General features: G+C 36.6%; 1 protein-coding gene across 1 annotated transcript in view; it reads right to left on the reverse strand.

Annotated features, from left to right (window-relative positions):
- CAPN14 (calpain 14) overlaps positions 1–10,071 on the reverse strand; it is a 134,692-nt gene extending 124,621 nt beyond the window's left edge. The window contains exons 1-6 of the mRNA XM_031949260.1: positions 9,779–10,071; positions 8,121–8,190; positions 5,421–5,539; positions 5,127–5,263; positions 2,113–2,287; positions 155–217 (exon numbers count right to left, since the gene is read on the reverse strand). Coding sequence (XP_031805120.1) covers positions 155–217; positions 2,113–2,287; positions 5,127–5,263; positions 5,421–5,539; positions 8,121–8,190; positions 9,779–10,018 — 804 coding nt within the window. The 5' untranslated portion in view covers positions 10,019–10,071. The remainder of the gene's footprint in view (positions 1–154; positions 218–2,112; positions 2,288–5,126; positions 5,264–5,420; positions 5,540–8,120; positions 8,191–9,778) is intronic.
- Between the last annotated feature and the right edge of the window lie 5,401 nt (positions 10,072–15,472).

The raw sequence follows: 15,472 nt of genomic DNA on the forward strand, positions 1-15,472 counted from the left end.
CATGGAAGCCATGAAAGCTTTGCCAATTCCCTTACATAACTTTTTGAGAAAATCTATCTGAATCAGCAAACAGACTTCTATTCAGGGGGAACTGATTCTTTGGGTTGAACCCACAGGTGGGAAAGAGGAGAAAGGCCAATATAATGTTTTCTACCTTCCTGATTCCAGTGACAGTATATGCATGACCATCCACCAGTCCATTATTCAGAATCCTTTCCTTCTGCAAAGACAAAAAAATTAGTCAGTTTTCAGGTATAGGATATGTACAGGGAATGAGTTGGACTACAGTGAGTATGTGTTTTGTATTTACTTATTTATGAAATATTGTTTTCCCTATTAGAATATAAGCTCTCTGAGGGCAAAAGCTATTTTTACTTTTTTTGTCTGTGTCTCCAGTATTAGCACAAAATAGACCCCTAATGGATTCTTCTAATTTTTGTAGGAGAAGAGATGGAGTTAAGATTAAGTAAAGCCAGGGAATCAGATCTAAATTCTGAAAGATCTTGAGCCCCCTGTGAGCAAAAAGTGCCAGGAATACCAATTGAAAAGACTGGAAAGTAAGATGACTCCTACTCTAAAGGAGCTTATATTCTAGGGAAGACAACACACATGGAAAGCGTCAGCTGCAAGTCAAATAGAAAAGTTCTAAGATCCTTAATAAGAGTACAGTGACACAATAAATGCTAAAGCCTTTTCTTTAATGCCATATTTACTCTTAAAATCATCTCAGTTTGGAGAAAGCCACCTGCATCCAGAAAGAGGACTACCGGCATTGAATGAGGATCTTTCACCATTTTTGTTGTTGTTTGCTTTCTTTTCTTTTCCTTCTCATTTTTTTCTTTTTTGACCTAATATTTTTGTGCAGCAGGATAAATGTAGAAATATGTATAGAAGAATTGCACATGTTTAATCTACATTAGGTTACTTGCAGTCTATGGAAAGGGGATGAGGGCAAAAGAGGAACACAAGGTTTTGCAAGGGCAAATGTTGAAAACTATCTTTGCATGTATTTTAAAAATAAAAAAACTATTATTTTTTTAAAAATCACATTAGTTTCTGATACAGAATTCATCTAAAATTAAGTTGAAGAATGGGTGTCTTGCTTCATTGGTAGTAGGACTTTTCTCACCTGGAAGTTCTCTCTACTGATAAAATCTCAGATATGATGCTCCAATCTCAAACGTGTAAATATTATTTTCCTCCCTATCTCTGAAATATAAGCTTGTCAAGGGTAGAAACTATATTTGCATTTATATCACCCATCACACAGCATGTTGTCTGGCACCTTGGAGATGCTTAACAGATGTGTATTTACTGATCGCACCAAAGCTTGCCACAGAGTTAAAAGTGATAGTTTTTTTTTATTTTGTTTTGGTTTGTTTTTTTGTTGCTGAATTGCTCTTCAGTTGTATCCTATTCTTCATGACCCCATCTGGGGTTTCCTTATCCAAAGATACTGGAATGGTTTGCCACTTCTTTCTCCAGCTCATTTTACTGAAGAAGAAACTGAGGAAAATAGAGTTAAATAACTTGCACAGTATCACACAGTTAGTAAGTATCTGAGGTCAGCCTTGAACTCAGGTCCTCCTGATTCCAGGAGTCATATTCCATCCACAGCACCACAATGATAGGGGGATCAGACTAACATGGAAGCTTAAATAGGAGTTGGTTTATGGATATACCAGCTAGTTGGCTCAATAGAGCTCAGGAAGACCTGAGTTCAAATGGATATTTACTAGTTGTATGAATCTGAGCAAGTAATTTTACCTCAGGGTTGTTGTGGGAAAAAATATAATAATAATAATATATAATGTAAATAAAATAATATAAATATATAAAATATATTATATATAATAATATAAATATATTATATAAATATATAATATAATATAGATATTAAATAAATAAAAAGAGAATATAATAATGAAAACAATAATAAATAAAATAAAATAATACTATGTAAATATTAGTTTATGATAATTATTATCCCATGGAAATGAAGCATAGGGCAAGGGCATTACAGAAAAAGGGAAGTAACTGGAGAGCACAGAGTGTGAGAAGAGACATTGCTAGAGAGGGCAGTGTCAGTATAGATCCAAGGCCAAATCTCACTCCTGAGTGAGTCTGACAGCCAATGAGGGATCTCTTGGAAGCAACTCTGGTGAGGATGTCCCAGAGGTCTAGAGGGGCCTTTGATAGTTGAATTGTAGCTGTCACGCCTCCTGTGAAGTCCACAAAAGCTTCTGAAACATGCCCAATCTGCAGGTCTTCATAGGAACCTGAGAGCCTGCCGAAAGAGCAGAGTGGCGAAAGACAATTCATGAAAATGATCCATCTTCTCTGGATACCCTCAAGAAAGCCCTTCCAGCTCTGTTTTTCTATGATTACATTCTGCAATCTATTTTTTGATTCTCTAGGTATATATTTTTGATTCCATCCTACTAACAGGGGGGAAAGCATACTTAGTAAAACAAGCCCCCTTTTAAGGAAGAGGAAAAATGGGGGAAATTAATTCACGTAATCAAATTGTGCAAGTAGAATTCTGTTGAACAAGGAGGAAGGGGTATGAATCTCACTCATCTAAAATAATCAAAGGGAGGAAGAATTCACACACACACACACACACACACACACACACACACAATTGGTTAATGAGATGCATTTCAATAGGGAAACAAGAAGAAAAGGGCAAAAAGAAAAGGGGAATAATAAGAAAAGTAAATTAAGAGAGGAATTGCACTAAAGCAAAACAAATTATAAGTGGAGTGGCTCTCAAAAAGGGATATAAGGGGAAAATAAGAAAGGATAAGAATATGGGTTTAGGTATGAAGTAAAGGAAAAAGGAGAAGGAAGAGCAGAAGCAGATGATATCAACTCTAGAGCACAGTTACTAAGTACACTTATTTTCTCATCTTTATAAAGGGGGCAGAGTGCAAATAGAAGGAAAATTATAAGAGAAGGGAATGGAGGGAAACACAATGAATGCTAATTACTGTAATGTCAATGGGATGAACTCAAAAAATGTAAGACCATATCAGAATGGATTAAAAAGCAGAATCCAACAGTATATTATTTACAAGAAACACACTTAAAACAAAGATTCACATTTTAGATTCTGTATCATCCAGGGCATTTTTGTTTCATGATTAAGTTTCAGATCATGATTGCTACCCTACCTTTTCACTTTAGCTATTCCCAGACTGAGCAATAGCAGGAATAGATTGAAAGAAATAAGCAATAAACTATATTTTGCTGAAGAGTACCATAGATAATAAATTAATATCAATATTAATTTTAATTCACTAGATACTAAATACTTAAAGGAAAAGTGAAATGAGTGACAGAGAGAAATGGAGAAAATATAATGCTGGACACCTCAATTTGCTCTTTTCAGAATTGGATATAGTTTAAAAAATACATAGGAAAGAAGTTTGAATTTTAGAAAAAATTATATGCATATATACATATGTGTTGAGTTATTTTCTGTATTTCTGACTCTTCATGACCCTATATTGGTGTTTTCTTGGCAAAGATATTGAAGTGGTTTGCTATTTCCTTCTCCAACTTAAATAGTTGAGTAACCAAGATAAACAAGGTTAAATGTCTTGCCAGAATCAGATAGCTGATAAAAGTCTGATACTAGATTTGAACTAATGGCGATGAGTCTTCTGTAAGAAATGATGAAAGGGATAGTTTCAGAGAAACCTAGGAAGACTTGTATGAACTGCTAAAGAGTGAAGTGAGCAGAATCAATTATATAATAACAACAATATTATAAAGATAAAAAATTTGAAAGATTTGGGAACACTGAGCAAAGCAATGACCAATGGCAGTTCCAGAGCACTCATGATGAAGCATGCTACCCATCTCCAGATAGAGATAGGCTCAGAATAGAGACAGAGGAATAAATGTTGAACTTAGTGAATGCATGGGTCTATTTTTCTAGACTGTACATGTTTATGGCAAGTTTTTTTTTTTCTATCTTAATGGAAAGGAGGGGCGGTGAGAAGAAGGTAGAATGAATAAAAGGAATTTAAATAAAGTGAATTTATTTTGAAAAAAATATAGGCCTCCTTCAAAATAAACAAACTTTAGCTATAATTAAAAGAAATCTAATAACTATGAATGCAAATTCAGGAATTCTCATCCAAGGCCTTATCACCCTACTGAGTTGATGATTTAAGTTGTTTTTCGGCTCACTGTCCCAGGTTTTCTCCCTCTAAAGTTTCCTCTCTATGCTTCTAGAATAAAGTTTGGAGAATTATAGAGGAAGAAAAACAGAGCACATAGATCATTAATCTTAATAAAGCCCAAATCTCGAGCTAGAAAATACTTTAACTCAACCTGCTTATTTTATTGGTAAGGAAAATGAGGCTTGAAGAGATTGGGTGGTTTGTCCAAGGTCACATAAATATAAGCCAAAGTCAAGATTTGAATCCACATCTTTTGACTCTGGAGAGAGAATCAGAGACACAAAGACAAAGAGAGACACACTTAAACATAACCACATGCAGAAAAATACAGAGAAAAAGAGAAAAGCCCACTCACAATCATACTTTGTCCAGAATCCTTCTTGCTTTTGCCATGGTGTCATTCTGTGAAATCTCTGTCTTGGAGTCTCCTTTTCCAAGGAGATTGGAACTCTGGTGGATTCCCTTCCAAGGGCCATCATTTTGAAAATGACTTGGCCATATTTTTCCTCATTTGTCCCTGGACTCTCTCTGAAATCCACCTCCTCCTCAATGTAGTATTGCACTCATACAAATACTCTTCATATCCCACTTGTCTTCCCTTACCAGTTCTCTTTTTTGGCTCTAATAAGAATGCCCCAGAGGGTGGAAGCAATTCTTCCTAACCCCATTAAAGGTCCAGAATTTTCTTGCTTGGATGAATTATGTCCCCAGTACTTAGTACAGTGCCTGACACATAGCAAGAGCTTAAAAAATAATCTATCTATATCCATCCATCCTCCCACTTATCTACCTAATTATCAAGCTTTCAATTATGCATCTATCTTTTTATTTATCCATCTTTATTTTTATCTCTATATCCATCCAGCCAGCCATCCGTCCATCTGTCTGTCTGTCTATCTATCCATCCATCTGGATTTCTAATGATTCTCTTACTTGGCATAGGCCTTCTCCAGTAGAGCTGCCCAGAACAAGTTTTTGCAGGTAGAAGAGACAAAGACCAGGTGACCAGCCTCATTTACAGGTAGACGGTCATCAATTACGACAGGAATCCATTCACCAAAATGCCAGAACTGGAAAAAAAGCCAGACATCCTTGGTGATAGTGGGATCATGGGAAGATGGAGCATCTCAACATGTTAAATAAGGTTTCCACCAAAGACAGCAGCTGGTTGCATCCAAGCCAGCTTTTTGCAGAGGAGAGCCCCATCTGCATAGGAAGGAGACTTACCCGAAAGAGGAAGATGCCAGCATACCTCTTGGTGAAACTCTGGTTCAGAGGTACAACCCGGTTTAGAATGTCCCCATGGAATGTAAGAGCTTCCAGTGCAGCCAAGAACCAGCAGTTTCCTGGAACAAACCAATACACAATTCACCTTTTTTTCACTTTAACAAATATTTGTTACATGTGAATTCTGTTCAAGGAAATGTAATATAAGGAAAACAATAATAATAACTACTAACATTTAGTTGTACTTACTATGTTTTACAATCATTTAATCTTCATAAATAATCTGGGAAGTAGGTTGCTTTTTAGATCCTAGGCCCAGTACTAATAACAATTAGGCAAAACAATACCAATAATATTTATACAATTATTTAAGTTTTGCGAAGCACTTTACAAATATCATTTCAATTTATCCTCACATTAATCCTGGGAGATAGATGCAGTTATTAACTCCATTTTACAAATGAGTAAACTGAGTCAGATAGAGATTAATGGCAAACTAATAAGTGTCTGAGACTGGATTTAAGCTCATCTTCCTTACTCTAAGTTCAGTGTTCTATTCACTGCATCACCTAGCTGCCTCCAAGAGAACTATGTGACAAAGCCTTGTCTTCCAAGAGTTTGTCATCTTATTGGGAAGGCAATTAGGAAATAGGAAAAATGATACTGATATTCAGAAATAATATATGCTACATTTTTTTTTAATGAAACAGTGATTTCATTAGTCTAAGACTCCCATTGAGAAAGTCCTTATAAATGCAAGTAAATTACCTGTTCTGCAATTTATAGTCTCAGTACCCCAAACCTTTTCCAGTCACACAGCCAGCATATGTTAGAAGCAGGACTGGGACCAAGGCTTTGCTGGCACTGAGACCAACTCTCAATTCACTTCCCACATGTTGATTCCCTATAATTAAAATATATATCTAATTAAATATAAAAGCTCAAAAATATCTAATTTAAACAATAGCTACTTGTAGAAGACAGAGAAAGGCTGGAGGGAGATGATATTAGCTTAATTGTATTCCTTTCTGAGAATTAATATGAAGGTCAAGTTAAATAATATCTTTGGAAGTGTTTTGTGGGCTTCTGCAAGAGATCAGTGACTGAGTGGGAGTAATTCGTGAAAGTTTGTAATACAAAATAACAAACAAAAAAACCCAGATTATAAATTTCAGAGCAGGTGCCTGTATGCTTGGGTGGAAGTAGTTTCCTCATAGGGAGTTAACTACAACCAAAAAATCATGAGACAGAAAAAGAGAGAGAGAGAGAGAGAGAGAGAGAGAGAGAGAAAGGGAGAAAAAGAAAGAGAGACACACAGAGAGAGTAAGAGAGAGACAGAGACAGAGAGAGAGAGAGAAAGAGAGAGACAGGGAGAAAGAGAGACAGAGAAAGAGAGACAGAGACAGAGAGATAGAGACACAGAGAGAGAGAGAGTAAGAAAGAGAGAAAAAGAGAGAGAAAAAAAGAAAGAGAGAGACAGACAGAGAGAGAGAGAGAGAGAGAGAGAGAGAGAGAGAGAGAGGAAGGGAGGGAGGAAAAGCACCCCAGAGCTTCAAGGCAGCTCAATGAAGTGGATGCAACATTGGACGGGGAGACAAGATGACTGTTTTCAAATCCCTTCTTTGATAAGTAGCATCTCTATGACCTTAAGGAGGTTACTTAATGTCTCTGAGATGTCTGCAGGTACGTGTAGGAACCACCTCATGGAGATGTTACAAGATTTCAACCAATTAATGAATGTAAAGTGACTTGCAAATTTAATAGAATTGTATAATGGTCTGTTGTTACACAGATGATGAGATCTAAGATGCATTTAAAGTGAATCATTTCAGCACAGCTAGGAGACATAGAAGGTAGAGCATTGGCCCTGGAATCCAGAGAACCAGAGCTGAAACCTAGTCTCAGACACTTATATTATGCAGTCATGGGCAAGTCACTTAACGCTGATTTCCTCCAAAAAAAATACAAGCAATTACAAATCAAATAATTCCTTTGAGACTCAATTTTTCCCCTTTAAAATGGGGATAATAATGTTTGTATTACCTATCTCTTACCATCATCATAAGGAGTGTTTTGCAAACTTTAAAGAAAATTGCCTTATAAATGCAAGGTTTTTTATTCTTCATCAGAGAAATTAATTTGGACTGTATAAGTAAAAAAACAAAAACCTGGTTTAGGGTGCTGGCAGTAAGAGTGAAGCAAAAGTGATAGATATAAAATATTATAGAAGGAGAATCGACAGGACTTGGGAAATGACTGGAGTGAGTAAGGGGAAGAAGTGGGGGAAGTCCCAAAATTTCAAGCCTTGGAAACTCATTACTGATTCATATAAAGAGAATTTATTCAGCAAGTTGAGTTTGCAGACCATCCAGATGACTATATCCAGCAAAACTGAATTTCAGGAGATAGATCTGAACCTGAGATGTGGATTGGGCAGTCCCATTGGCAGTAACTATGAGAGTGTTATGAAGAATCTTCAAGGGGAATGAGGAATAAAGAGCAATGAATAAGTAGAGGCCTGTGACCTAGATATGTAGGCATTTAGCAGGGCAGGAGGAAAAGGTAAAGCCATCTAAAGGGAAGAGAGTTTTTCCTGGCTCCCAAACTCTGCAATACATCCCTGCAGGTTCCTTAGGAAGAAAAGAATGGGCATGAAGATGGGGGTAAGGGAAAGGGGAAGGAGAGCAGAAGTGGACTCACCTACTACTCCCTGGCACAGGCCCAGCCTTTCTGCTTTGGTTGAATAGAATACAGGGTTATCATGCAGCTCCTGGAAGGACAGATAGGAAACTGTCACAGATCAGAAACTCCTTTTCACCCCTTTTATAACCAGATCCTTCTTATAATCAGTAAAAGTCAGAAGCCTATTATGAGATTTGACCTCTCAAGAGCTCTGAAAGCAGTATGGAAAATACACCGAATTGGGAGTCAGCTGATTTGGATTCAAATCCTGACTTTATAACCTATTAGCAGTGTAGCCTTGATGCCCTTGATTTCTGGACCTCAGTTTCTTTATCTGTAAAATGAAAGAGGAGATCTTGAAAGTCTCTTCCAGTTCTAACAATCTGTGATGCTATTTCTCATACCGATGAGGAAATTCATTTCCCGGAGGTTCTGGCTCTAATAGGAGCATTTCTGAAATGCATGGTCTTTATCTCTTTTTGCCCTAAATGATCTACATTGCCTTCTTCCTCCTCTCTGACTTTTCAGCAAATGCACGTCTGTGAGTGAATTTTTTTATATAAGCATTGGTCTAAATGGGCCTCTGAGACTCGTAATTCTCAAATTCTGTGATTCTGAAATGGGATGAGCTTGAGGTGATAGTCAACTCTCTTTCGTTCACCAAACTACTTTCAAGAGTTTGAAGAACTGTCAGGTAAAAGAAGGATTATCGTTAAACTTGTTCTGCTCCATCTCCTGCAAGCAATGGATAAAAGCTGCCAAAAGTCAGATGTCAGGTGGATTTATTGGGGGAAGTGGAATTCCTGGTGGATGGAGCTATAGCCAAATGAGAAGGTTGCCTAGGTGGGATCAAGCAGAAGTTAATGGTTTCTTCTCTCTGACATTTACTGGCTTTATGGCCAGGGGCAAGTTAGTTAACCTTTCTCAGCCTCAGCTCTTTCATCTGTGAAAAGAGGATAATAATTGCTATAGCACTTACCTCCTAGTACTATTATTAGGCTTAAGTGAAATAATATATGTAATATATTTGGCAAAGAAGATGAAGTTTGGCATAATGGTGTGTTGGACTTGGATTTAGGAATACCTGGTTTCAGTCCTACCTCTGAGACTTTCAAGTCATTGTAATTTAAAAGTACAAGTCAAGCCTTAGTTTCCCCTTCAGTTAAATGAGGATAATAAAGACCTAACAGTATTGTCAAGAGTATGAAATGAGATAGTATATATTCATATACCTTCTAAGCCTTTAAGCACTATATAATCATTAGCTACTATTTAAATAAAAAACTTAAGAAATTATATAATTGTCAGTTATTACATTTTAAAGTGATCACATATGCCAGTTGCAGCTGCGACTTATAGAATGCTAAAATTTACAAATGTGTTTCACACAAGTATATAAAGTAAATAAATACATGTTATCTCCCTAATTGTAGATGAGAAAACTGAGGCTCCAAAAAATTAAGATGATACAGGTCATTTGTAACAAAGAAAACAGTCCAGATTGTCTAACTCCAAAGCGAGGTTTTAGGTTTGTTTTTTCCTTGTCTCGAAGATTGTCTCTAATGAACATTAGAGAGTGAACTTTCTTAAACTCTTTCAGTGAAAGGTCCTGGACAGTTAGAGGGTTTTATTTGAAAAGATACACCCTTCTTTCAGAAAGCCAGGCAATCACTCACAATAGGTCTCTTCCAGTGCAGGGTTGGGGGCAGCTTCTGCAGCAGGGACCCTCTGCCAATGGAATTCATGTCAGCTGGAAAGTTGGGATCCTCAAAGAGGCAATTGTTCCTCAGGCATGTTTCCAACAAGGTCTCATAGTCTTGGTGTGGCTGCTGAAAGGACCTTCCAAAAGGTTCCTTCTTGAAAGGGGAATAATGGTGCTTTGGACTTTTCCCCTTTAGAAATGAACACAGAGACATGGCTGGCTAGACTGAGAGGGTTGCTACTAATGGTGATCCACAAGGAAACTTGTCTTTTTCTCAAAGTACCTGAAATAAATTGTAAAACATCAATTTGTTGTTTTTTCACAACTATAATTTGTCAGTATGGTTAAATTAAAAACAAACCATTGTGTCAGGAAGGCCCAGATTCAAATTAGCCTCCCACAAATTCTGACAATGGCAAATCACTTAACCTCTAGGTGTGCTAAACATATCTAAGACTCTAAGTTAGCTAATTAGTGACCTATCAGTATTGTGGATGGAGCTAACCATACTAGAACTTCTCTGTCCTGATGAAATCACAGACTCAGTTCCTTACTCTGACAAATTTTTTTTCATTTGATAGGGAGAAGAAAAAGGGAATGATGGCTTGAGTCTCTTTTTTAAAAGGGACTGATTGAATGACTTCAAACCTTATTAGCCTTCACACCTTGATGGACATATAGATTCCTTGATTTTATGAAATAATAATGACGTTCCTAACTGATATGATTATAGGGCAAGTCAGTATGACTAAGAAAATCTCTCAAAGTAAAGAATTGTAGTGTTTGGATTGCCAAAGTTAGGCCCTCTTATATATGGGATCATAGATTTAGAGCTGAAAGGAAATTTGTTATTGTGACTGTTATTCAGTCATTTCAGGCCTGTCTGATTCTTTGTGATTCCATTTGGGGTTTTCTTATCAAGGATACTAGACTAGTTTTGCCATTTCCTTCTCTAGCTCATTTTACAGGTGAGGAAACTGAGGCAAACAGAGTTAGATGACTTGCCCAGGTCACACAGCCAGTAAGTGTCTGAGACTGGATTTGAACTCAGAAAAATGAGTTTGCCTGATTCTGGGCCCAATGTTCTATCCAATGCATTGCCTACTGCCACAAAAGGAAACTTAAGGCTATTTAATCTGTTTTCTTTATTTTTCAGATTAGAAAACTGAGGCCCATAAAAGTTAAATGATTTGCCCAAGATTGTACAGGTAGAAAGTGGCAGAGACAAATTTTAAACCTAGATTTTTTTATTCCAGACTCAGTGGTATCACCATTGTGCCAGGGAGTCCTTTATTGGGCCCTCTTCTACTGCTCTATGATTCCAAAGTGAGGAGGATCACTCCCCTTTTAGGGGTAGGAGTGTTGGAGCTCTTGTTTAGTTGGGTTGGGGTGAGGCTTACCTAGAAATTATCAGTGATCAATAATTTATTTAGCTTAGGTCTGTGATGAAGAATGAACATCCTCAGCTCCCTCCACTTGCTGTTCTTCCCCTCCTAAAGACTTTATAACCATGATTCAACTGCCTTCTCACTCTGGATCTTCCCTCAGGACCAGGGCTTTCTCACCTTGGAATATCTTTCCACTGTTTTTACCCTCACTTTTGCCCATTGATGTGTTCCTACCAGAGCCACCATTTTGTGAACTAGAAGAGGTCTGGGTCAGCCATACTTTGTTCTCTTCATAGCTATCTTTTAACTCTCCTGACACTGGATTTCATCACCAAGGAGAATACTTTTTCTATCCCCTCTATCCTTTTAGCTCCCCTTTACATGTATTTTTAAATTTTATTTTATAGTAGCTTTTTATTTTTCATTTAATACATACAAAGATAGTTTTCAACATTTCACCCTTGCAAAACCTTGTGTTCCATATTTTTCTCCCTCCCTTTCAGCCTTCTCCCTTTACTAGACAGCAAGTAATCCAATATAGGTAAGATACCTTTACATGTGGTTTTCTCCCATTATAATGTAAACTTCTCAAGGAAAAAGAATCATTTTTCTTTTTGCTTGTATTTATAGCCTCTAAAGTTGCTGTTGATGGCTTCTGACTAACCAGACTGGTGGTTGTTGAAGGTATTGAAGGGTAACTGTGGCAATTTCTTAAAATAAGACACAATGAAGTTTGCCATGGAAATCATTCTTTCACTTGAACACTTAGAGGTAATGTAGGATTATAAATTGGCTTAATTTCAATATTGTTGGGTCTCAGAAAACAAGGAGGCCCATGGAGAGGGAGAGATGGGAAACTGCAGGTCAAAGGAACAGTCAGAACACACAACATATTTTGTTGACCATCTTATATCGGTATGGTTCATGGTACTCCAAAACAACTATAATAGTAACATCAAAGAACACTGGTCACAAATCATCATAATCAAGGTAATAATGATGAAAATGTTTGAAACATTGCAAGAATTATCAAAATGTGACAGAGACACAATGTGAGAACACAAAAAAATGATGATTCTTTGACTTGCTTGATTCAGGGTTACTCTCAACCTTCAATTTATCAAAATAAAAAAATAAAACCACTGAAATATCTGTGAAGCACTATAAAATAAAGCTCAATGTAATGAGGTATGGCAGTACTGCACAAATGCATACAATATACATAGAAGAAAGAAGATATTAGCAGTTAGGAGGTGCAGAAAATGACATTTGATTTGAGTCTTAAAGAAAATCAAAGACATGAGGGAAAAAGGTATGAAGAAAACCCATCCCAGGCCCAATGGAACTTCAAGAGTAAAAATCACAAGAGAAAAATGTGTCTTATGTGTGAAGAACAAGAAGGTAGACCAGTATGGCTAGACTGTGAGACTCCAGGCATCAGCTTTTTGTAGCTTCCCTGACTGGCTTATCAGGTCCCAGGGTGTCAAACTTCTGACATCCCTTTAAGTCTGCTAAGTATAAGGGATATCCCAAAAATCTTAGTGTACTTTTAAATTATCCAAAGTTTTAAGCACTAAAACTGCACTAAGTCTTTTGGGACATCCAATGAAACTTTGCACAGGCATAATAGATTCTGGTTACGTTTTCCTCAGCCACTGATATCTGAAATATCACTTATTTGACTTTATTGAAATTAGAAGGGATCTTAAATATTTTCAAGTTCAAATATTTTAAATGTCTACTTTTGAAAAATATTTTGATTATTTCAATATACTTGCTTTCCTTTTTATTTTATAGATAAAAAATTCATATGACTTATAGTAGCATCACTTACTATGTTTGGGGAAATTGCCACAAAAAGCTCACTCAAGACAGTAGTCTTCCCCAAACTGTGAACAAATTAAGACTAAGTTACATCCATTGAGCCCAACTAACTGTAGCTGTGCTAAACTGTCTCTCAGTACCAGGGATTATAGTCCTATGTGGACTCATTCACAGGTCAGAAAATTAAATAGAAGAGACATTATAGGTCATCAAGGCCCACTTTCTCATTTTCAGATCAGAAAGCTGAAGCTCAGGGAGTATGAAAGGATTTGCTTGGGGTCATTGAATTAATAAGTGAATAAGGAAGAATTTTAATTCATGTCTTCCTGAATCCCAAATCTAGCAACCTATTCTTTATGTCACAGTGACATTCATATCCTTTCACCCCAACAAAGATAGAAAAGAGTGGAGTATGTGGAGTGGAGTGGAATTGGGAAAGAGGGTCTCTAAAAGTCGTTAACCTTCTCATCTTCTGCCTTCCTCTTACCTAAATTCAAAATGACCAGTTGTCATGTCTAAATTAGCCAAATCTATTCCAATCTCCTGGACTCACAACATGTTCCATCTTCTTCATGAAGCTTTCTCTGAAAGGAATTAGAGTAGGTAATGAGGAAACCAAATTATCACTCTGCAGATGAGAACCCCAGAGAATCTAAAAAAGCTATTAGAAATAATCCACAACTTTAGCAAAGTTGCAGAATGCAAAATAAATCCACATAAGTCATCAGCATTTTTATACATCACTAACAAAATCCAACAGCAAAAGATACAAAGAGAAATTCCATTTAAAATAACTGTCAAAAGGATAAAATATTTGGGAATCTGCCAAGGGAAAGTCAGGAACTATATGAGCAAAATGACAAAAAATTTCCACACAAATAAAGTCAGATCTAAACAAATGAAAAAATATTAAATGTTCTTGGATAGGCTGAGCAAATATAATAAAGATGACAATATGCCCTAATCTATTTATTTAATGCTATACCAATTAGACTCCCAAGAAACTATTTTAATGACCTAGAGAAAATAACAACAAAATTCATTTAAAAGAAGAAAAGGTCAACAATTTCAAGGGAAATAATAGGAAAAAAAATCAAATGAAGGTGGCCTAGCTGTACCAGATCTAAAACTATATTATAAAGCAGCGGTTACTAAAACCATCTGGTATTGGCTAAGAAATAGACTAGTTGATCAGTGGAATAGGTTAGGTTCACAGAACAAAATAGCCAATAACTGTAGCAATCTGGTCTCTGAAAAACCCAAAGATCCCAGCTTTGGGGATAAGAATTTATTATTTGACAAAAACTGCTGGGAAAATTGGAAATTGGTGTGGCAGAAGCTAGGTACTGACCCACACAATACTATATGCCAAGATAAGGTCAGAATGGGTTCATAATCTAGACATAAAGAATGATATAATAAATAAATTAGAAGAACATAGGATGGTTTATCTCTCAGACCTGTGGAGGAGGAAAAGGCTTTGTGACCAAAGAAGAACTAGAGATCATTATTGATCACAAATTAGATAATTTTGATTATATTAAGTTAAAAAGTTTTTTGTACAAACAAACTAATGCAGACAAGATTAGAAGGAAAGCAATAAATTAGGAAAACATTTTTTACATTTAAAGATTGTGATAAAGGTCTCATTTCCAAATTATATAGAGAACTGACTGAAATTTATAAGAAATCAAGCCATTCTCCAACTGATAAATGGTCAAAGGATATGGACATATTTCATATGAAAAGATGCTCCAAATCATTATTGATCAGAGAAATGCAAATTAAGACAACTCTGAGATACCACGACACACCTGTCAGATTGGCTAAGATGACAGGAAAAGATAATGATGAATGTTGGAGGGATGTGGGAAAACTGGGACACTGATACATTGTTGGTGGAATTGTAAATGCATCCAATCCTTCTGGAGAGCAACTTGGAACTATGCTCAAAAAATTATCAAACTGTTCATACCCTTTGACCCAGCAGAGCTACTACTGGGTTTATACCCCAAGGAGATACTAAGGAAGGGAAAAGGACCTGTATGTGACAAAATGTTTGTGGCAGCCCTCTTTGTAGTGGCCAGAAACTGGAAACTGAGTGGATTTCCATCAATTGGAGAATGGTTGGGTAAATTGTGGTATATGAATATTATGGAATATTACTGTTCGGTAAGAAATGACCAGCAGGATGATTTCAGAAAGGCCTGGAGAGACTTACATGAACTGATGCTAAGTGAAGTGAGCAGAACCAGGAGATCATTATACAGGGCAACAAGACTATATGACAATCAATTCTGATGGACGTGGCTCTCTTCAACAATGAGATGATTCAAACCAGTTCTAACTGTTCAGTGAAGAAGAGAATCAGCTACACCCAGAGAAAGAACTATGGGAAATGAGTGTGGACCACAACATATCATTTCCACTCTTTCTGTTATTATTTGCTTGCATTT

This window comes from Sarcophilus harrisii, chromosome 2 (genome assembly GCF_902635505.1).
Source record: "Sarcophilus harrisii chromosome 2, mSarHar1.11, whole genome shotgun sequence".
In the NCBI taxonomy this organism is placed as follows: Eukaryota; Metazoa; Chordata; class Mammalia; order Dasyuromorphia; family Dasyuridae; genus Sarcophilus; species Sarcophilus harrisii.